The sequence below is a fragment of the Myotis daubentonii genome, chromosome 5 (assembly GCF_963259705.1).
Source record: "Myotis daubentonii chromosome 5, mMyoDau2.1, whole genome shotgun sequence".
In the NCBI taxonomy this organism is placed as follows: Eukaryota; Metazoa; Chordata; class Mammalia; order Chiroptera; family Vespertilionidae; genus Myotis; species Myotis daubentonii.
Window position 1 is genome coordinate 83,439,727 of NC_081844.1, and position 19,926 is coordinate 83,459,652.

Sequence of the window (19,926 nt, forward strand, 5' to 3'; positions counted from 1 at the left end):
TTTAATAGCCTTGAATATATCATAAAAAGAGAAAGACTAAGGATTAATGCATTAACTATCCTTCTCAAGAATGAGAAAAACAAGAGACAATGGACCCAAAAGAAGACAAGGAAGAAAATAATTAAGAGAAGAAATTAATGAAATAGTAAACAAGTATCTAAGAAAGATAACCCAAATACTCAAAAGTTGATTCTTTGAAATATTAATAAAATTTGACAAATCTTTGGCAATGTAAAAGAAAACTACAAGGAAGGTACAAACAACCAATAGCAGAAATTGAAAGGGGAATTGCAATTCAAATATTGTAGACACAGTAAAAAGGTAAACTAAAATATTATACCCAAGTCTATGACAAGAAGCTAAAAATTTTAGTTGGAAAACAAATTGCTAGAAATATAATCAAACTGATTCATCAAGATTAGATAAACTGAAGCATGATAACTGTTAAATAAGTTAAATTTTAGGATCATCTGGCCAAGAGTACTACCAAAACTTCAAAAAAAGAAATAATCCAATCTTACACAAACACTTCCATAGGATAGAAAAAAAGGAGAACCCTCACTCCCTAAAAATGTTATTTGTTTAGCATAATCCTAATATCAAGAAAGGAAAATTAAATGCCACTATCAAATGGAGTGCCCAATGGCCTGCAGAGCAACATGCCCAAGTTTTAGAGTGACTACTGCAATACATACCTCACCCGTGACTCTCCATCTGTGAGAAACACTGCAGTGGTAGGAAACACAATGAGAATGTGCAAGACTGCATCAGAAATGATGGAAGAGCAGGCTCAGAGCCTGACTGACAAAACAACTGCAGCCTTTCGGCAAGATACCTCCTACTCCAGCAGGGGCAATGATTCTCAGTTTCTCCAGGTCTTCTGGATCCTCCTTGCCCTGGCATGATGCCAGCACTCCATATGGGGGCCCTCCCATGATGCCAATGATGGGTCCTCCTCCTCCTGGGATGATGCCAGTAGGACTTGGTTCTCAGCATGGGCCTCCTGCTCACCTTTCCTACAACTCTGGACAAATGCTTAGTGCTCCTGGAATGAGGCTGCCAATGCCAGGGCACATGGGAATGGTGCCTCGGCCCCCAATGATGAGACCTCCTGCCTGTCCCATAATAGTGCCCACTTGGCCAGGAATGACTAGACCAGGAAGGTGAGAAGAGAGGAGAGCCTCTTTCTATCAGTTATATGTTACTTGTTCTACTTCACCAGGAGATTGTGGTGGTGTGACTCTGCGTGGTTTCAAACAGCAAGGTCAGGAAGATTCACTCCCTCTTCCTATCAAAGAGAGAATAGTTTGGGCGGGGAGTAATGGGGCAAAAATAAATTTTAATTTGTGTTGTGAAATGTGAAAATAAAATTGTCAACTCTTTTAGTTTAAAAAAGAGCCATTATCACTCACTGACAAAAATTAAAGGAGAAAAATCACACAATTATCTTTATGACACATAAAAAGCTTTTGTTAAAATTCTCTTTATGCTGGGAGAAATAATCTTTTTAAGCTAGGACTAGAAGGACATTCCCTTAATCTTCAAATGGTATGAAAACATTGAATACAAAACAAGTGAATTGTGAAATGTTAAAAGCATTCCTGAGATCATAAACAAATGTCCACTATTCATATTGTACTGGGGGTTTTTGCCAGCATGATAAGGCAAAGAAATACAAATTATGTAGATTGTAGAGGAAGAAATAAAGTTATTATTTGCAGATGACATTAAGGAGTACACAGAAAATCCAAAGATACCTACAGATAAAATATTATAATTTTTAAAAAGTAAGGTTGCAGCCCGGCCAGAGTGGCTCAGTTAGTTGGTTGAGTGTCATCCTGTGCACTGAAGGGGTGCCGGTTTGATTCCTGGTTGGGGCACATGCCTGGGTTGTGCGTTGGATCTCCAGTTGGGGCACTGTGCAGAGGGCAGTCAATCTGTTTCTCACACACACACACACTCTCTCTCTCTTCCTCTCTCTCTCTCTCTCTCTCCCTCTCTCTCTCTCTCTCTCTTCCTCTCTCTCTCTCTCTCTCTCCCTCTCTCTCTCTCTCTCTCTCTCTCTCTCTCTCTCTCTCTCTCTCTCTCTCTCCCCTTTCCTCTCTCTAAGCATGTCCTTGGGTGAGGATTCAAAAAAAGGAAGGTTGGGGAATTTGAAAAAAAACATACACAATAATTTTATTTTATAAACCAGCAACAAACAGAAATTGACATTTAAAATAAAGATACAATTTATTACCATAAAAAATCAAGTACTTAGGAACAAGTGTGATAAAGTGTAAGATCTCTATGGGGAAATTATATGGCTTTATAAAGAGACATTAAGATGACTTACATTAATGACATATTGATGCTCATGGATGGATTCATTTTTTAAGTTATCAATTCTCTTCTCCCCCAGTACATTGTAACAGGACATTACATTACTTTAAAATTCATATGAAATAATAAAATGTCATTAACATCTAGGAAATATCTTAAGGAAAAAAGAACAGGAAGAAAAAACTTGCCCTACTAATTATTAAGTCTTGTTATAAATCTATATTAAACAAGATGGTCTGGTATTGGTGCACGGATAGAAAATTTGACAAATGTAATAGGTCAAAAAGACTTACATATATGCTGTATATGGAACATTTGAATATTAGAGAGATAGTAAGTCAGATTGTCTGTCTGCTCAGGCTACTCTAACACAATACCATAGGCTAGTGCAGTGATGGTGAACCGTTTGAGCTCGGTGTGAGCATTTTGAAAAACCTTAACTCTGGTGCCATGTCACATATAGAAATTTTTTGATATTTGCAACCATAGTAAAACAAAGACTTATATTTTTGATATTTATTTTATATATTTAAATGCCATTTAACAAAGAAAAATCAACCAAAAAAGTGAGTTCGTGTGTCACCTCTGACACGCGTGTCATAGGTTCGCCATCACTGGGCTAGTGGCTTAAACAACAGATGTTTATTTCTCACAATTCTGGAGGCTGGGAAGTCTAAGATCAAGGTGCCAGCAGATTGGGTTCTTGATGAGGGCCTTTTTCCTGGCTTGCAGACTGCAGGGTTCTCTGTATCTTCACAAGGCTGAGAGGAGCAACTCTGGTGTTTCTTCCTCTTCTTATAAAGGCACTAACCTCATCATGGAGCTCTATCCTATAATGTCTGCCAGGCCTGGTTACCTCCCAAAGGCTCCACCTCCTATCACCATCATATTGGGGGTTAGGGCTTCAATATATGAATTTGGAGAGGAGGGGGGCATATTCAGTCTATAATACAGATCAATGAGAAAAGATGAGATGTCCAATTAAAAATAGTTATTCATACAGAAAAAAATTAAATTGAGTCTTAATTTAAAAATAAACTCCAAATAGATTTAAGACTTAAATGTAAAAAAAAAAAATCTCCCACAAACAGAAGCAAAAACCTTTAAAGCTCTTAGTAGAAAATATAGGTAAATAAAGTTTAGATCTTTGGCGAAGAAATAACTTCTTTAAAAAGACACTGGCCATAGAATAAAGGATTAATAAGTAACAAAAATTTGACTGCATTAATCAAGAACTTTGACTCATCAATAGACATCTTAAAAATTTGGAAAAGGTGCCCAGCCAGTGTTGCTCAGTGGTTGAGCGTTGTCCCATGCACCAAAAGGTTGCTGGTTCCATTCTGGATCAGGGCACTTACCCAGGTTTTGGTTTGATCTCCAGCCAGGCTGTGTGCAGGAGGCAACCAATTGATGTTCCTCTCTTACATGAATGTTTCTCTCTCCCTCTCCTTTCTTCTCTCTGAAATAAATAAAAACATTTTTTTAAAAAAAAAGAACAGCCATTTGTATATAAATCAGCAAGCAATGTATGTGGAAAGATGCCCTAGTTAATGTTTGCTGAGTCCAGGTTGCTGAGGAGGACCCAGTGAAACTTCTTTAGGCTGGAGTAGAAATAGTCACTAGACAGACAATTATCTGGAGGAACTAATATCCTTTCTGGGGACATTTTTTTCACCCACAGAATGTGCAGGATTGTTAAGAAAGGTCAATTTTCTACAAAACTACTTACCAACCTGCTGGCTAGCACATTCGGGCGTTTTTTAAATATGTCAGCTGAACTCAAGGCGCAGGCAGAGCCACACCCTGGGGGTGGTCCTAGTCACTCAGTCTGACTTTCCCACCCAGGTGCTAAGGGGGGCGGGTCCTATTATGTTGCCAGGAACTCAAGGCCCACCCAGATGTGATGTAACTTCCGGTTACTGAATATATATATATATATATATATACATATATATATATATATATATATAGTGCTCGCTGGCTGGCTGTTCCTCCATCAGAGGGCAGACGCCACACCCAGGCCCAGCTTTCCCTATATTTCTGTCTCAATCTTGTTTTATTCATTTTCCCTAAACTTTCGTGGTGTTCTACACAAGAATTCATCAACCCCCATGTTCTCTCTCTCTGCACTGGCCCGGGAAGAGAGAACCCCCCCCCCATACCCACCTGTGAAATTTTCCATCTCTAGGTGCAGAGTAAAACCACTAACACAAAATGTTCTGAACTGGTTTTGAAAAAAGCCATTAAGCCTGGTTCAATGAATAGAGAATCAGTGCTGATGATCACCACCAACCTTGGAGAGATTGGTTGGCAAGAAGATACTAGTCCATTGACAAGGAGCCAGTATTTAAATACTGGCATTAGAATGGAGCCAAGATCACTTTGGATGGTGGAGCTCACAAGGCAGATCCTAGATAGTTCAAATGCTGAAATAATTTACTTTGTAAAAAGTCTCTCAAAGAAGACTTCTGGCCCATTCCACGTGGAACTGGATGGGATCAGAGAGACCAGAGAGTTACAGGCTTTGAAAATAGGGATTTCAAAGCTCAGATGGTGCTCAAGTTGGAAATACAACCACGGACAGAAGGCTGCTTCCTGGCCTTGAGTAAAAATTTCTCCTGTGACTATTTTATGTACACAACACTTCCTAGAAATAATTATCACTCCTCTTTAGAACTTTGGGCCAGAAGAAAAAGAACCTCCTTTTCTTCCAAGTTCAGCAACTTGAAGCTATTTTCTTGTGCAATTAAAGAAAATTACAGGTTTGATAGTACATTGCCAGATTTGATCTTTCTGAGATATCACATATACTTAACAACTGCTAAAGTTTGGTATCCTATGAAAGCTAGGACAGAGAATGAATTTCTAGTTACAATTTCACTGTAGCATCCAGACCATCTGGCCCTGACTATAGACCAAATAATGGAATAAATATCAGAAAATATTTTTTGCCCCAGTTGGTTTGGCTCAGTGAATAAAGCGTTGGCCTGCTGACTGAAGGGTTCCAGTTTCAATTTCAGTCAAGAGCATGGTACCTGGGGTTGCAGGCTCTATCCCCAGCCCTGGTGCGAGTGTGTGTGTGTGAGGCAACCAACTGATGTGATGTTTCTCTCTGTGTCTCTTCCCCTCCCTTCCACTCTCTCTAAGTCAATGGAAAAATATCCTTGAGTGAGGATTAATAACAGCAAAAAAGATTTTTCAAAGTTGAGGGGTAAATTATGCCATGTGGTGTTATGGGTTGACTCAGCGAGATAGACCACAGACTCAGAATTTAAATTTAGGAACCTTTATTAAGCTGGCCAGCTGTCTGCAGTCCCAGCACTCTGCCAAAGCAAAGGCGGAACTGCAGCAATGACTGCAAGCGTTACAGCCTATTTATTTGCAAAAACTACAAAGTTACAAAGCCTTGTTTACACAATTTGTTCCGGACACAGTATAGCATTATCACCTTCCTATCTATGTTTTCCGGGAACAGAGAGCACAGTATATTGAGGAGGGACCATGAGACCATATCTCAAGGCCTGACCTGATGTCAGTACCTTCCTATCTGTCTGTTCCAGGAACAGACAGTACAGCACACCCCGATATGCAGCCCAGTACATTGGGAGTGAAGTGAAATTTAAAATAAGGCTAGGCATCAGAAAAATGGATTTGACTAATTTAAATCTTAGAAATAAATACCATCTCACCATACAAAAATAACAAATAAGTGAATATTATATGCCAATCCTATATAATAAAAGGGTAATATGCATATTGACCAAACGGCAGAACAACCAGTCAGTGGAGGGTGGGGCAGTGCCAGGCCAGCCAAGGCAGGTGGCAGCAGGCAGAGGGAGGGGATGGCAATTGGGGGGGTGGGGCAAACAGCAATATTAAAATATTTCTTCTAATTAATTCACTTTCAATGTACACAAATTTGTGCACCGGGCCACTAGTTATCCATAATAATAAAAGCGTAATATGCTAATTAGACCAGATGATACTGCAGTGGCCAGGGCCAAGGCAGAGGCAGCAGAGGCCCCCGCAAGGGTGGGCAGGGGCCGAGGTAAAGGCCCCCGGCTGCCGTGGTGGTGGGGGCTGAGCCCCTTGCATGAATGTTGTGCATTGGGCCTTTAGTAACACAATAAAAAAAGGTGATGGATGTGGTATGTTAAAAAAACAAAATTCAACTGAGTAAATTTGAAGATCTAATTGGCTTTATTAAGCGATCCATGAATAGGGCAGCATCCTATCTAGCAACTAGAAGGATGCTCGGAGGGGTGCACAAAATGGAAGGTTTTTATAGGCAGGAGGGTGTGGAAGGGGAGTTATTAGCAAAAGGAAGAAAGAAAGAAAGAAAGAAAGAAAGAAAGAAAGAAAGAAAGAAAGAAAGAAAGAAAGAAAGAAAGAAAGGGGGGGAGGGAGGGAGGGAGGGAGGGAGGGAGGAAGGAAGGAAGGAAGAAAGGAAGAAAGGAAGAAGGTTTTTGAGAACAGAACACAGTATTAATGTCTGAATATCTAGAGGTCAATATAGTACATTTTAAGTGGTGTGAATTAAATAAATATTTTTATTTAGGTAAATAATTTAATGATAGAACACTCAAATTTCTTAAAACACAATATTTCAAATTACTATCTTTCTGGAATACAGATCTTAAATGGTACAAATTGTACCCAAATATCAAACCATGAATTTAACAGAGGCTTCACTGATAGAAAAAGCTAAAGGAAACTAGAGATTTTACAAAGATTTATGGTCTACTGACAGCAATACACATACATGGTGTGGACTATTATTAAGACTGGTAGCCTGCTGGCTTTTAGCTTTACAAGCTGCTTAAGAACACTTCTTATTGAAGATTCTGCTGGTCTTGGACCAGCAAGGAATGATCAGGCTTATTTTAATGGTGACAAGAATGACTATCTTACCATATGGCCATATGGTACACATCACCAAATTTCTAGCATCAAATGAGCTATGATTTTTGTGTGTGCATATATACATAAATGTGGTATCAACACTAATAAAAGAGAAAAATGGTAATTGGCGTACGAGCTACCCTTTTCATTGGCTAATCAGGGCTATATGCAAATTAACTGCCAACTAAGATTGGCAGTTAACTGCCAACAAGATGGCGGTTAATTTGCATATGTAGGCACAATGCAGGGAGGCGAAAGGGAAAGCAGGAAGAAGCCCCCTGCCACTGACAGTGATTGGAAACCCAGGGGGGAGCTAAGAGCTGGGGGGCAGGGCAAAGGCGGCCCTGGGGCCGCCTTTGCCCTGCCCCCCAGCCATGATCGGAGAATCAGGTGCCTTTTCCGCCCTGGCCAGTGATAGCAGGAAGTAGGGGTGGAGCCAGCGATGGGAGCTGGGCACGGTCGAAGCTGGCAGTCCCGGGAGCTAGCGGTCCCTTGCCTGGGCCTAAAGCGAAGCCCACAATCGCAGAGCCGCTGCAGCTGCAGGTCCCCGCTGCCCGGCCGGACGCCTCAGCCAGAGGCTTCCTGCAGGGGCAGGGGCGGAGCCCGCATGATCGCAGCACCCCCCCCCCCGCTGCCACTGCAGGTCCCCGCTGCCCAGGCCAGATGCCTAGGCCAGAGGCGTCAGGCCTGGGCAAGGGGCCGATCCTGCGATTGGAGAGTGATGGAGGTCAACGCCTGAGGGCTCCCAGTATGTGAGAGGGGGCAGGCTGGGCTGAGGGACACTCCCCCCCCCCCCCCACACACACACCCAGTGCACGAATTTCGTGCACCGTGCCCCTAGTAGTTTAATAAAATTGCATTTCTTATGTTTCATTGCTTTATAAAGTCACACTCCATATAGTGTTTTCATTAAAATTCACTGATGGTCAGTACCAAATCTAGAAGGTTCCAACACTATATAAGCATGAGGAGGAGTTACAGACCTTGAGGTAAACTTCAGGATGGGTCAGCCTTAATATTCCTCACAGTGGAGTGCAAACACTAGATTCTGTCTAGTTCTGCCCGAGAGGAGAGGACTTCATCCACAAGTATTGTCATTTGAACACAAAACAGGGAACAGAAGCTTTTCTTGGCTTTGACACTCTCTGTTCCCTGGAAGGGTTTCTGACCGGTGGAGGCAGAGAGTAAATAATCCAAAGTGGATCAACAACCCCTAAATGGGCCCAGATGACACCCCTGGAATCCTAGACCCAGCAACTAGAAGCTAAGAACTGTTGTTAGCTACATTGGTCTTCATCAGAGCATAGCAGCACAACTCCTTCCTCGATCTTAAGCCCCACAGACGAGAAGCTCTTTGGGGGAGAAGAAGGGAAGTTGATACAGTTGAAGGCTATGCTACTTCCCAAAGGTCTGACACTCTGGGCCACAGCTAAGAGTGTGGAATATGATCCCACTCTGAAAATGGTTGACTCTATTTTAAGAGCAGAGCATCTTAGAAAAATCCAGGATACCAACTCTGGAACTTCAACTCAAGAACGTGGAACACACAGCAGTATACCCTCTTCTTAAAAATCTAGATGTGTATTTTGGTTTTCAATTACCACACAAAAACTTTTTTAAAAACTTTAATTGCCTAGTACAGTGTACAGTTTTAAAGAGAACCTACATCTTGAATAAGTTAATCATTTATAACCATCTTCATGAAACATAGTTGACTCGGTTTTTCTGGTGCTATGACATTAAACAGGGAACCAAACTGTGTTTCACGCACAACACATAACCAACTAAATTGTACTACATTCATAGGTGTACGAAAAGGCTGTAATATAACCATCTTTAGCCTTTCAAATGAGGTAGACAGGGCCACCCACTCACTCTGTATATCCCACAAAACACAAAAGCAGCAACTTTTCTATTTCATTACAATTATGGGCAGAAATTATATGATGAAAAACAGAGGTTCTTCCACAAAGTTTAAGGTATAGGGTAGAAGAAGATAAAAACAAAACTCCCATGAAGTAAAACATAATCTTACTTTAGTCCAGTACTCCATGAAAACCTGAGATAAACTACAGTCCTCAAAGGTGGGTACATGTGGATCCAGGTTCACCAAGACGCTTCAGTATGCTTCCACCTGGCTCATCAGCCTCCTCCTGCTGTATTCATAAACCAAAAACAGTGACCCATTGGCAGGTAGCGCTCGAATCATAGTAGCTGTCAGTCCAGAATATAAGGCTGCTATCCCCTCACTTTCCACAATGCTTACAAGAGTTCCGACAAACCCCGCCTGTTTTCCATGCATGGAAAGAACCTGAATTCTGGATTTGATACAATCCACGGGGAATATGACAAGCCAGAGGCAAACCCCGGCAATTCCACCGCTTAGCATCAAATGGGCGGGCCCCAGTTCATCTTTTGATCTCCCCGAGGCCAAGAACGTTCGGCTCAGCTCATAGCCGCCGAAGAAGAAGAAATAGCCCGGGACTTCTTGCAGGAGCGTGCTGGAGAAGCCGTGATAGAAGCCCCAGGGGCCATCCTTCATAAGGATGCCCTTCACCACGGACCAGACTGTGGTGTGGCTCTGGACGATCTTCCCCGACTTCTCCAATTCGTGCATGGCCTGCAGCCGGCACTTGACCAGCTCAGTGGGGCACAGGGCCAGCGCCGCGAACGCGGACGCCATGGAGCCGGCGGTCGCGGTCTGCAGGTCGCTCAGCTTGGCCTGCTTGTCCAGTCCCACCATTTTCTTCACAAACTGTTGGCAGAAGCCGTAGCACATGAAGAGGACGGAGTTCTCGGCGACGTAGGCCATGAGCGCGGGGCCGGTGCCCTTGTAGAAGCCGCGCAGGCCCACCTGCGCGTACGTCTGGCGGCAGCAGTCGGCGAAGCCCTGGTACAGGCCGGGGAACGTCTGCATCTTCACTTTCACGGTGTCGAAGGGCTGCCCGGTCAGGACAGCCGCGGTGCCCCCGAGGGCCCCCGACGTGAGGTCGATGGCCGCTTGGATGACGGGGTTGAACCTCATGTTCGCGCGCTGGTCTCGGTGGAAGGCGACCCTCGGAGCGGTGCGTGAGCCCCCGGGACCGCCGCCTCCTCGGGACGATCGCTCCGCGGCGGGAAAAGCCGCTCAGCGCCAGGCCAGGCCCCGGGGGCCGCCTCCAGCGCCGGGGTAACGCGGCTCCCGCGGCCCCGCGCCCCGCGGACCCAGCCCCGCAACCGCCATCTCGGCGCGCGCGGACGCGGACGGAGAACGCCAGCACTTGAGTGAGAACAACGGAAAGCCGTGCGGTAAGTTCTGGCCAGGACGCGGGACTCCGCGCCGCTGGCCCTGCGCGAGGGCGGGTGCTGTCCCCCGGGGCCAGACCCCGCCGCCAAGGGACCCAGCGAGAAACTGGGCGGGGGGGTTCAAAGGGTCCATCTACCCAAACAGACCGCTGTGGGAAAGACCAACAAACCGCTGGGGTGGGAGGCAATTTACACAACAGTCGGCCGCTGCTTGGGTCTAGGGGACCTTGAACTGTCTCTGCGAAGAGAAGGGCGACTCTGCGGTGGGACGGCCCCGCAGGGCCTCTGTGGTCCGGGGGCGCTGGAGGGGACCCAAGGCGGGCGGAGGGAGGCGCTACTCCGGTCTGCGGAGCCGGAGAAGGGCTATTTCGTGGCAATATCGCAGGGGATATGGGGCTAGGGCCCTGGGAGGGACTGAGTTCTCAACATTCCTTGAGGTAGGACATTGCTCGGAAAAGAGATAATTATATAATTGCTAAAGATATTTATATAATTGATAAAGGCTGTGTGGTTCCAGCTGTCTCTGCTTGCTAACTTTCAAGGTTCTTGAGGAGCCATAGAGTTTTGTGCAGCGGCCACATTAATTCAGGATACAAATAACACACTTGCTCAGGGTGAGATGAGGTTTGGGACATCCGTGAGGGTACCGCGGCTAGGACACTTTTTCTTCTCAGATGATCATGATCCCAACGTTAGAATGTGTTCTCTTAAGATTTACATTCCAAGGCCTAGTTGGGATTTCGCTTCTGGGGTTAAAAACGAAATGGGGGAAAGGGCAGAAAGTACACTGAAATGATTTTCTTTCATCTAGAAAGCCTTCCTTGTCTGATTATCTTGGGCTGTCAGTATGTAAAAGTGAGGCACTGGAAAGCGGATTGTGTATGAGGAGTTTGTCAACAGATAGATTTCCTGTCCCTAGAGAGTGTGACCTGGCCTTTTCTTAGAGAATGCCCGGATGTCAGTATTGGGATTTTTTTTCCTCAGGAACCACAGGGTTTCTTCAGAGAATAATCTTCTGATTGGCTCTGTGTGTGGGCCTGGGCGTGTGTTGGAGGGGAGGGAGTATCCTTTGGATCCTGATCTAATGAGGCCAAGATGGGGGAGTAGGGGTGGCATTCCTGCAGCAATGGATATAGATTTTCACATAATCCCCTTGTTTGATGCTATACACCCCAACCTTCATCTGCGCCTTTCTCTGACTTTGAGACTTTGCTTTAATTTACCTAGGGAAAAAAAACTTTCCAAAATAAATACAAAAATTAAAGACAATAAACTTTACATCTGTAGGATGAGGAAGGAAGTCATCTAGAGTCCCAGGGTGGGTTAAGGATCTTGGATATCCAACAGCTCTGAACACAGACTTTAATGAATCCCAGGTTTCCACCCTTCCCCCTTCCTTGGAGCCTGCTGCCTGCAAAAATTGAGCCTCACGGGTTCTATGTCAAGTGGGTTTGTTTAGTATGCCCCATTACAGACATTTGCTATGTAACTTTCTCTGATCTCTGAATTAATTTATCATATATTCATCTGCCTTGGCCTTCTGAAAACGGTTTGACATCTATCAGTTAATGGTGTCTCATCTCTTATTCTCATAACCTTGGGGATTAGTTATTTTGGCAGGATTGAAGAGATATGTGAGAACAATCTGCCATTTTAGACTAAAGATATTTTTAAATCCTTCATGTGATATTTGAGAGATGTTATAATGTTTTGATATGACCCCTAGGAAAGACAGGGAGAAAAAAGTATATTTTAATAATTATTGTGGAGGCCCTATCAAATGATCTAGAAATGCATTCAATATTTTAATGATGGCCACTGATTTTCAATTAATTGCACCTGGTTCATTGTTTTTAATTGAGTTTTTACAAACACAAGAGATGCGGGCGACTGCAGTAAGTCCTCAGCTGCTTTTGCATTGAGTTCATGTATGTTTTGGAGAAACCAATTAGTAAAGGCCAGGCATCACAGGGGCTTTAATAAGGAAATGGCCGGTATCTTCACTGAATTGTCAGGTCTAGCTGCTGCACAAATAGTAGAGCTGGAGATTAAGTTCCACTAAACAGCTGGACTTGGAGAGAACAGGCCCCAGCATATATTAAACATTGCCCAAGACAAAAAGCCATCTTGAAAGCTATTTCCTCCTGATTCTAACTAACCAAAATGATGATGCTTCTGTTTCAAATTTAAGCACATGTCCTTCCATGCATAGAAACCAGAAAATAATGGGAAAGAAACTTCCAACCTTTCAGTAAAGGTTCTTGACAAGATGAGAACATCCAAATCACATGCTCCCTAGCAACCAGACTGAATGGCCAGATAGGATTACCAGAGAAAGTGAGGTTTGAGCTGAAGCCTGAAAGACAAAAAGCTGGCCATGAAAATATCAGGAGACTGTTCCAAGAAAGGGAAACTATAAATGCTAAATAAAGCTCTGTGGTCAGATATTGGAAGTACAGAAAGAAGGCCTGTATGGCTGCTAAACAGTGAGCAATCTTTCTGGTCTATGTTTTCCAGAGAATTCTTACTGGATAATAAAACAAAAACCAGAGTTTAAGATACAGTCCTTAAGACATATGAATTGTTATAATTTACCTAAATTTTTCATCTCAAACATTTGCTCTCTAGATTTGAAATATTAGGCTTTATGACATTTAAAATGGAATACTGATCCCATTTACCTAATCTATAGATATGATACAAACAGAGGCCATATTGACATGAATGTTTATTGCAGCATTCTGTGTAATAGCAGATTTAAAGTGAAACAACCTAAATGACTAGCAATAGGGGAATGGATAAAATTAAGAAAATATCTATATCATGAAAAAAAAGCAGGTCTATACAAGCTAATAAGGAGGGATGCTCATATTGTATTTTTGAGTGAGAAAAGTTTTAGAATCATGTCTCTAACAAAATCATATTTTTCTTTTGCTTTATACAACTACATATATGTATACAATTAATTGCATACCAAATAAAGACCTGGAATGATACATATCAAAAATGTTAAGTTTACCCTAGAAAGTTGGGGTGAAAGGGACTTTTTAGTTTTGTAAAATTTCTGCATTGTTTGAATGTTTTCAGTGAGTCATTTTTTATTTCTGTAATATTTTAAAACATGAATTTTAAAAGATTTCTTCATAACTTTTGTTCATGAACCCAGAAATATTGAAAACTGTAGCCCAACCACACCCACACTCATTAGTCAACGGAGCTGTGAGAAAAGTGGTGTTTGTTTTTATAACTCTGGATTTATTTGAAGGGAAATGGATCCCAATCTTCTTTAGTTAAGTCTTTCTTTTTTGAAGTTTATGTAACAGATCATTACTCTTCATTGTGGAGTTTTTAATTTTAATGCAAAGCCAAGCCATAAATAAATCAAATAAAAAATAAAGTCACAGTAGTAAGTTGAGTTGATATATTTATGCTGCAGATATATTTGAAGCAAACCCTGTTTCTGCTCTAACTTATAAACTTTGATTTAGGATCCTTAATTTGAAATCAGTCAACCACATTTTAAACAGCTATTTATAGATTTTTCTACTATTTTGTTAACTCTTTAATTCAACTAATTATTTAATCTCCATTATGTTCAGACCTTAGTAAATAGGCAATAATAGTTTGCTTTTTATTGTTTACTATATTCCAGACATTATTCTAAGTCCTTTATATGTATCAACTCAATAGCCAACAGCCAAAACTCAACAGGTAATTTTATCACCTCCATGTTAGAGATGAAAATATTGAAGCAAACAGATTGCTACTTGCCCAAGAAAATACAATAGGTCACTGAGCTAGGATACAGACACAGGCACTACATCTCCTGACCCTGAGATTTTAATCTCTTTACTATTTAGTAAGTTTAGTGACTAACAAGCCAAAGTGTCTACTCAGGGAATTTACAGCCTAGTGGGGATATGAGCAACAGGTAATTTATATTTTAGTGATAAATGCATAACAGATCATTATTCCAGAATACTAGTATAGCATGCAAGAGCTTAGACCAGCCATGGGCAAACTACAGCCCGCAGGCCGGATCCGGCCTGTTTGAAATGAATAAAACTATTGAAAAAAAAGACCGTACCCTTTATGTAATGATGTTTACTTTGAATTTATATTAGTTCACACAAACACTCCATCCATGCTTTTGTTCCGGCCCTCCGGTCCAGTTTAAGAACCCATTGTGGCCCTCGAGTCAAAAAGTTTGCCCACCCCTGGATTAGACACTAAATGTTTAGTTCAGGATTTCATAGACAGTGCCTGGTACTGCTTGGCACCATAAATATTTGTTGAATAATAGGGAAGCACAGAGCTTGGGCAAAGCCTTAATATAATTGCTTAACCTAGATAGAGATCAAGAAAGACTTGCTGGAGTCAGTGATAGTTAGATTGAGTCAGAGGTTTAAGTAGGATATGGCCAAATAAAGGGAAGAGTCTTCTAGGTTATGTGGGGATAAGGACACATATGTAATAACTCAAGTAAAAAACTAAATAAAAAAAAAGAGTCTTCTAGGTTGAGTGAACAGTTTGTTTAAAGACTCTAAGGCCCAGGAGAGGAAGAGAAGTAATTAAACTTCTTGGAAAAATGTAAATAAGCTCAGTATGGGTTGAAAACAGTGAGAGGATGTGGTGAGATGAGGCTGAAAAGGTAATTGGAGCACCCATAATCCTATGTATTTAAAAGATATAAACTTAATCCTGAAATAATGATGTACCACTGAATGGTTTTAAGCATGGAAGTGAAAGATCAAATATATCTTGGAAAGATCATGTTGGTGCCCTAGTCAAAATACTAAGTTGGATGGTAAGTTTATATAAACACACAGTTAGGAAGCTACTGCCATTGCTAGGCAAAAGATAGTAATGGCTTATACTAGGATGGTAGCAGTGGGAATGAAGTAGAGTAACGGATAAGCTTTTTAGAAAGTAGAATCAGTAGTATGGGGGAGTAGTCAAAGATTAGGGGGTTAAATTTATAGCTTCAGCAACTGGGATAGGTGGTAGTGCCATTTATTTTCACCGAGTCATGAAACACAGGAAGAGCAGGCTTTTAAGAAAAAAGAAATAATAAGCTCATTTTGAACATTCAGAATTGAGTTGCCTGATGCAACACTTATAAGTGTTTCCAATACACAGCTGACTATATTAAACCTAAAGTTCAGAAGACATCAGGTTTAGAAATATGGATTTGAAAATCAGCAGAGCTGACTGAAATGGAGATAATGAAATCACTAATTTTGTTTTTTTGCATGCTGCATCACTCCTTTCCAGTATTAATAGAAATTAACTATTATTGGTGTTCAAGTCTTCATAAGAATAAATTAATTTGATAAATGATCGACTGTAAAGCCAAATAAGGTGAGAGCTTTTCAGGTGTCAATCTTATGGCAAAACATCCAATATACTAAAACAGAATTTGTTACCAACCACTCTCATGTATTAAGAAAATTTGCCTCTTATTATTTGCAAACCTCAAGAAACAATCCAAAGCCTAGATACTGAGAGAAATATTGCTTAAGCCTCCATACTCTCTATTAAATCTTAAAATCATGAAAACATGTTGGTAAAAGAAATATGATCAGATAACATGAGAGAAGTCAGCCTTGTGAGGTCTCCAAATATCAGCATGTATAACTGTTGAGTTGAGAGGTCTAGAAAATTTGTTTACCATTTTACCACTAACGTTTTTCTGTTAAAAACATAACTAAAATGGGCTTTAAATGTTTGCACTTCATGAGGCTAATATTTTCAAACCAAAGATTTTCTTTATAAACTGTCAGAATGAACTGCAGGCAACTCTGCATTTTATAAATTTTATCACTGATTCTTCCAAATAGCTCAAGTGTAAGGCATTAGATTAGAATCTTTAACACATGTAAAAAAATATATAAATTATGTTTAAGAAATTTTGAAATATCAGACTATGTACTGACTTTATGAATAGTTTTGATGAACTGACATGACAAATCACCTTGGGTTTCAGAATATTAATTGCAGAAATTAAGTGGGAAATATTTAGAAATATAATCTTAATTCAACTCAATGGAATGATTCTTTCAACAGTACCTAAAAGCCCTCACTTTGTTTTGTTCCTAATATATTAAGCAGGTGACTGTAGTGCTTTAAACACACACAAGCATTAAAAAAAAACCTTCATGTACAAAAATTAGGGTAATTTAGGAAGGTTCTGTACCTAGTATTTCTTAACCTCCAAATGGAGCAGGTGGATTAGAAATTTAACAAAATACAAAGATGACATTTCCCAATTTGTTTGCACCTACTGTATTTATCCTTTTCTTAAAACCCAACGGCTTCTTTCCCTACAAAACAGGATCAAGTTGCTGTCATTAAGCCCCACCAACAGACCATTTCACAAGAGGATCTGACACCAACTACCCCTAAAAGAACAAGACACATTATGAGGTGAAAACTAGTTTTTATTTATTGTGTTAAACTTTATAAAATGATTTGCAATTCTACATATAGAAAAATAACTACCTTGTGGGAAAACATGCAAATTAGCTTCACTACCTCTAGACTACCCTTCTTGATCCTAGATGGCTTCACAAACTAGCAATAGCAGCTTGTGGCAAATGGAGAAACAGCAAAGTCCAGCAGTGAAGGTGTGATTACTAAAGTTGAACTGTTAGTTCCACTAATCTTACAACTTTTCTACATTTATCTGTCATACATCACTCCTTTCTACAGGATAAACACCTAGCCAAGTTCTGAGAGACAAGTGAAATAGAAATTCACATTTATAGTTGTCAGTAAGACAAATTCAATAGAAGGCAGCAGAGGAATTGGGAATTACTAAAAAGTTATATTTAGTCCAGGTGATGAAGCCAAAATTTTTCTCCCAATGTTGACCACTCTACAGGATGATTTTAAGTAACAAACTCTTCTTACTTTTCTAGGAGTGATTCTAGCTCTTCTTGCAAAGAGCTGAGCTGCTCCTTTTCTCGGTCTTCCTTTTGTTTGAGTTCATCCAGCACAGCCTGAAATCTGTTCTTGAGGGCCAGGTTTTCCACTTTCATGATGAGGTCTTCCTGTCGTTTTGCCCGATCCTGGGTCTCTTGGAGCTTGCCTTTTATGTTATCAATCTGTTTCTGAATTCCCATAACCAGCTGATTGGTCCCCTCATTTTCTTGGTGCTGTTCATCTGATGTATTTAGCTTGTCCTGTAGCTGTCTTTCCAGATCTTCTTCAGTGTCGATGATGTTTATATCTTCCTCATCTTGATGCTGTGTCTCATCTTCATCTTCACTGCTGCTGCTGAGGTCATTGAAAATCTCCCGAAGCTCATCATGTTCTAATGAGTCATGGCCTTGCCTGTGGCCTGACATTCCTGGAGAAGAGATATCAAGGCCTTGATTTTCTGTTTCTTTTGTTTCATCTTCAGCAATTATTTCCCAACGAGTGCTGACAGCTTCAGCATCTGTACTCAGCAAACGCTTCACCTCTTTTTCCACATCTGGAGATTCAATATACTTCTTCTTTGCTGTCTTCCGGAACCTTCTCTTTCTGACATTTTTTAGAGGCAGAGTGATTCCATGGTTCCATATAAACTTTTTCTCTTTGTCCTTATCCTTTTTTTTGCTTGCTTTGGGATCAGCAGCAGCAGCACCTGCAGCAGCAGCACCTGCAGCAGTTGCAGCAGCTGCAACTGGTTCCTCCACTGGAGGATAGAGATCACCATCAACTGTGGATACAAGCATCTGACAGATATCAGCTGTCTTGTAAAAGGTTTTTTTATCAATGGTTTTCAAACTTTCCATAACACAAGGCAGATCTACCAATTTTGAGGCCAGTGGGACCCGGTCCACTCTGACAATTCCATGGCGCCCATCTGGGTGTAACTCTATTGTCAGTCTGTCCTTCAGATTGACATGGCCAGACTGTACTGCCCGCCTCACAGTAGAGGCGTATTCCGGTGGTAGACGTAAGATGAACTGGCTCTCTAGTTCGTGAGGAGCATCATCTTTGCTCTTACTCATCTTTCTTTCTTTGTGACTCACTTCTCTAATAGCCACTTGTTGCACTAAAAAGTTCCAGTTATTGCAACAGTTAGAAAGACCAGTTTGTTATGAATTGAAATATTTAAGTATTACAGCAGCTAAGCATCTACTTTCTTAATTTTAAATTAAGCACCAAGTCTTTTTAAATATGCTGCGACTTAATACGTTGTTACTGACAGTAACTGGCTTATTCAGTTAGGTCCATTTAAATATATTAGCTGCAATGCCAAGTTCCAACCTCTAGATGCCGCTGCCGGACAATGCGGAGAGCTAGCGAGCAGAAAAGCAAATGGTGGCTTCTGCAGAATGATTTGCAGCACAGAAAGTTACGGCCCCAGCTGACACTCCCAATCCACACTTTCCCGGAGCAAAGTCAGTCAAAAAGCGGGGCGCAGTGAGCTCTCTTCGCCTCGGATACTTACGATCCAGTGACGATTATAAACCCAGCTTCTCCGGTTCGGAGCGAGCGGAAGAGGAAGCCACTCGGAGCAAGCGGCTGGGAGCCGACCGTCTCGCCTCCCCGATTCCTTTGTTCCTCCGGACTCTTGGCACAGCGACCGGTACTGATTACCAGTGAATGGTCCGGGGGGCAGGGCGGGGGCAGCGCACAATCTCGCTGAGGTGTGCCGCTCTGAGCGCCAGACTCGGCAGCGCCGCGGCTCCGCGGCTCCGCGGCTCCACAGACCTCCGTCCGGCGCTGCAGACAAGCGGAGAAGAAAGCGCTACGTCACCGCGCGGGGCGGGAGACGGCTTTGAGTGACAGCGCGATTCAAGCGGAAGTGCGGGCTGCCTCAGAGCGCGCAGGCGCAATTCTGCTAGCTGGCGTAATACTGTCTCGCGAGAACTTGGCTTTCTACGGAGGGAATAGTTTAAGAAGTTACTGTTTGTATTTAGACACCGTTCCAAAAAAGAGATAGCTCCTCCCACACCCGCCCCTCGCCCCGCCGCTAAGCCAGAGCTTTTATCGGATCGCTGTGGGGCGGGGTATCTCCTAGGCTTCCGGGTGATTGTCGGATACAGGGCATCCATGTGGAAAGCGTCTTTGCTTTTGGAAACATCTCGGATGTTTTCCAGGGTATATATCCCCGTGGGAGCTGAGGGAAGAATTTATGACTAACCGTGCAGTGCATTTCAAAGTATGCAAATCAGTGGAGTGAAGAGGACATGCTGCTCACTATATAATTCTGTCATAACATTGATTATGAAAACGAATGGAGTGGACCCATGCCTCAAGGGTCTGTTTTGAAGGATCCCAAGGGAACAAGGGTGATTCCTCTTTTTAATGTTTGACATAGATACAAATGTAAACAAAGGAGTACGTATTCTTCTGGAGGCACGTGTTCATTTTAGACAGAATTGTCTGACAAATGGTCTCATTGAGGTAGAATATAATTGA

The 19,926-nt window shown here is 41.9% G+C and overlaps 2 protein-coding genes and 1 pseudogene across 5 annotated transcripts; 1 reads left to right on the forward strand and 2 right to left on the reverse strand.

The window, feature by feature from the left end:
• Nucleotides 1-659: 659 nt before the first annotated feature.
• On the forward strand, nucleotides 660-1,167 carry LOC132234336 (U1 small nuclear ribonucleoprotein C-like; annotated as a pseudogene).
• Nucleotides 1,168-1,514: 347 nt separating this feature from the next.
• On the reverse strand, nucleotides 1,515-19,336 carry LOC132235768 (mitochondrial ornithine transporter 2-like). 4 transcript variants are annotated; one of them, XR_009453079.1, is made up of 4 exons: nucleotides 18,953-19,336; nucleotides 9,260-9,380; nucleotides 3,681-3,781; nucleotides 1,515-3,265 (listed from the first exon to the last, which is right to left on the reverse strand). XR_009453079.1 is itself a non-coding variant. In XM_059698659.1 (3 exons), exon 1 carries the CDS (start codon nucleotides 10,247-10,249, stop codon nucleotides 9,344-9,346), a length of 906 nt encoding a protein of 301 aa, XP_059554642.1. In that variant the 5' UTR covers nucleotides 10,250-16,780; the 3' UTR covers nucleotides 1,515-3,197; nucleotides 3,681-3,781; nucleotides 9,260-9,343. The 4 variants fall into 4 exon arrangements, 2 of the variants coding, with proteins under 2 accessions (XP_059554642.1, XP_059554641.1); XR_009453080.1 differs by lacking the exon at nucleotides 9,260-9,380; XM_059698659.1 differs by lacking the exon at nucleotides 18,953-19,336 and having other exon boundaries at nucleotides 1,515-3,197; nucleotides 9,260-16,780.
• On the reverse strand, nucleotides 16,960-18,956 carry TAF7 (TATA-box binding protein associated factor 7). Its single transcript, XM_059698656.1, has one exon. The coding sequence runs from the start codon at nucleotides 18,507-18,509 to the stop codon at nucleotides 17,418-17,420; it is 1,092 nt and encodes a 363-aa protein (XP_059554639.1). The 5' UTR covers nucleotides 18,510-18,956; the 3' UTR covers nucleotides 16,960-17,417.
• Nucleotides 19,337-19,926: the final 590 nt, after the last annotated feature.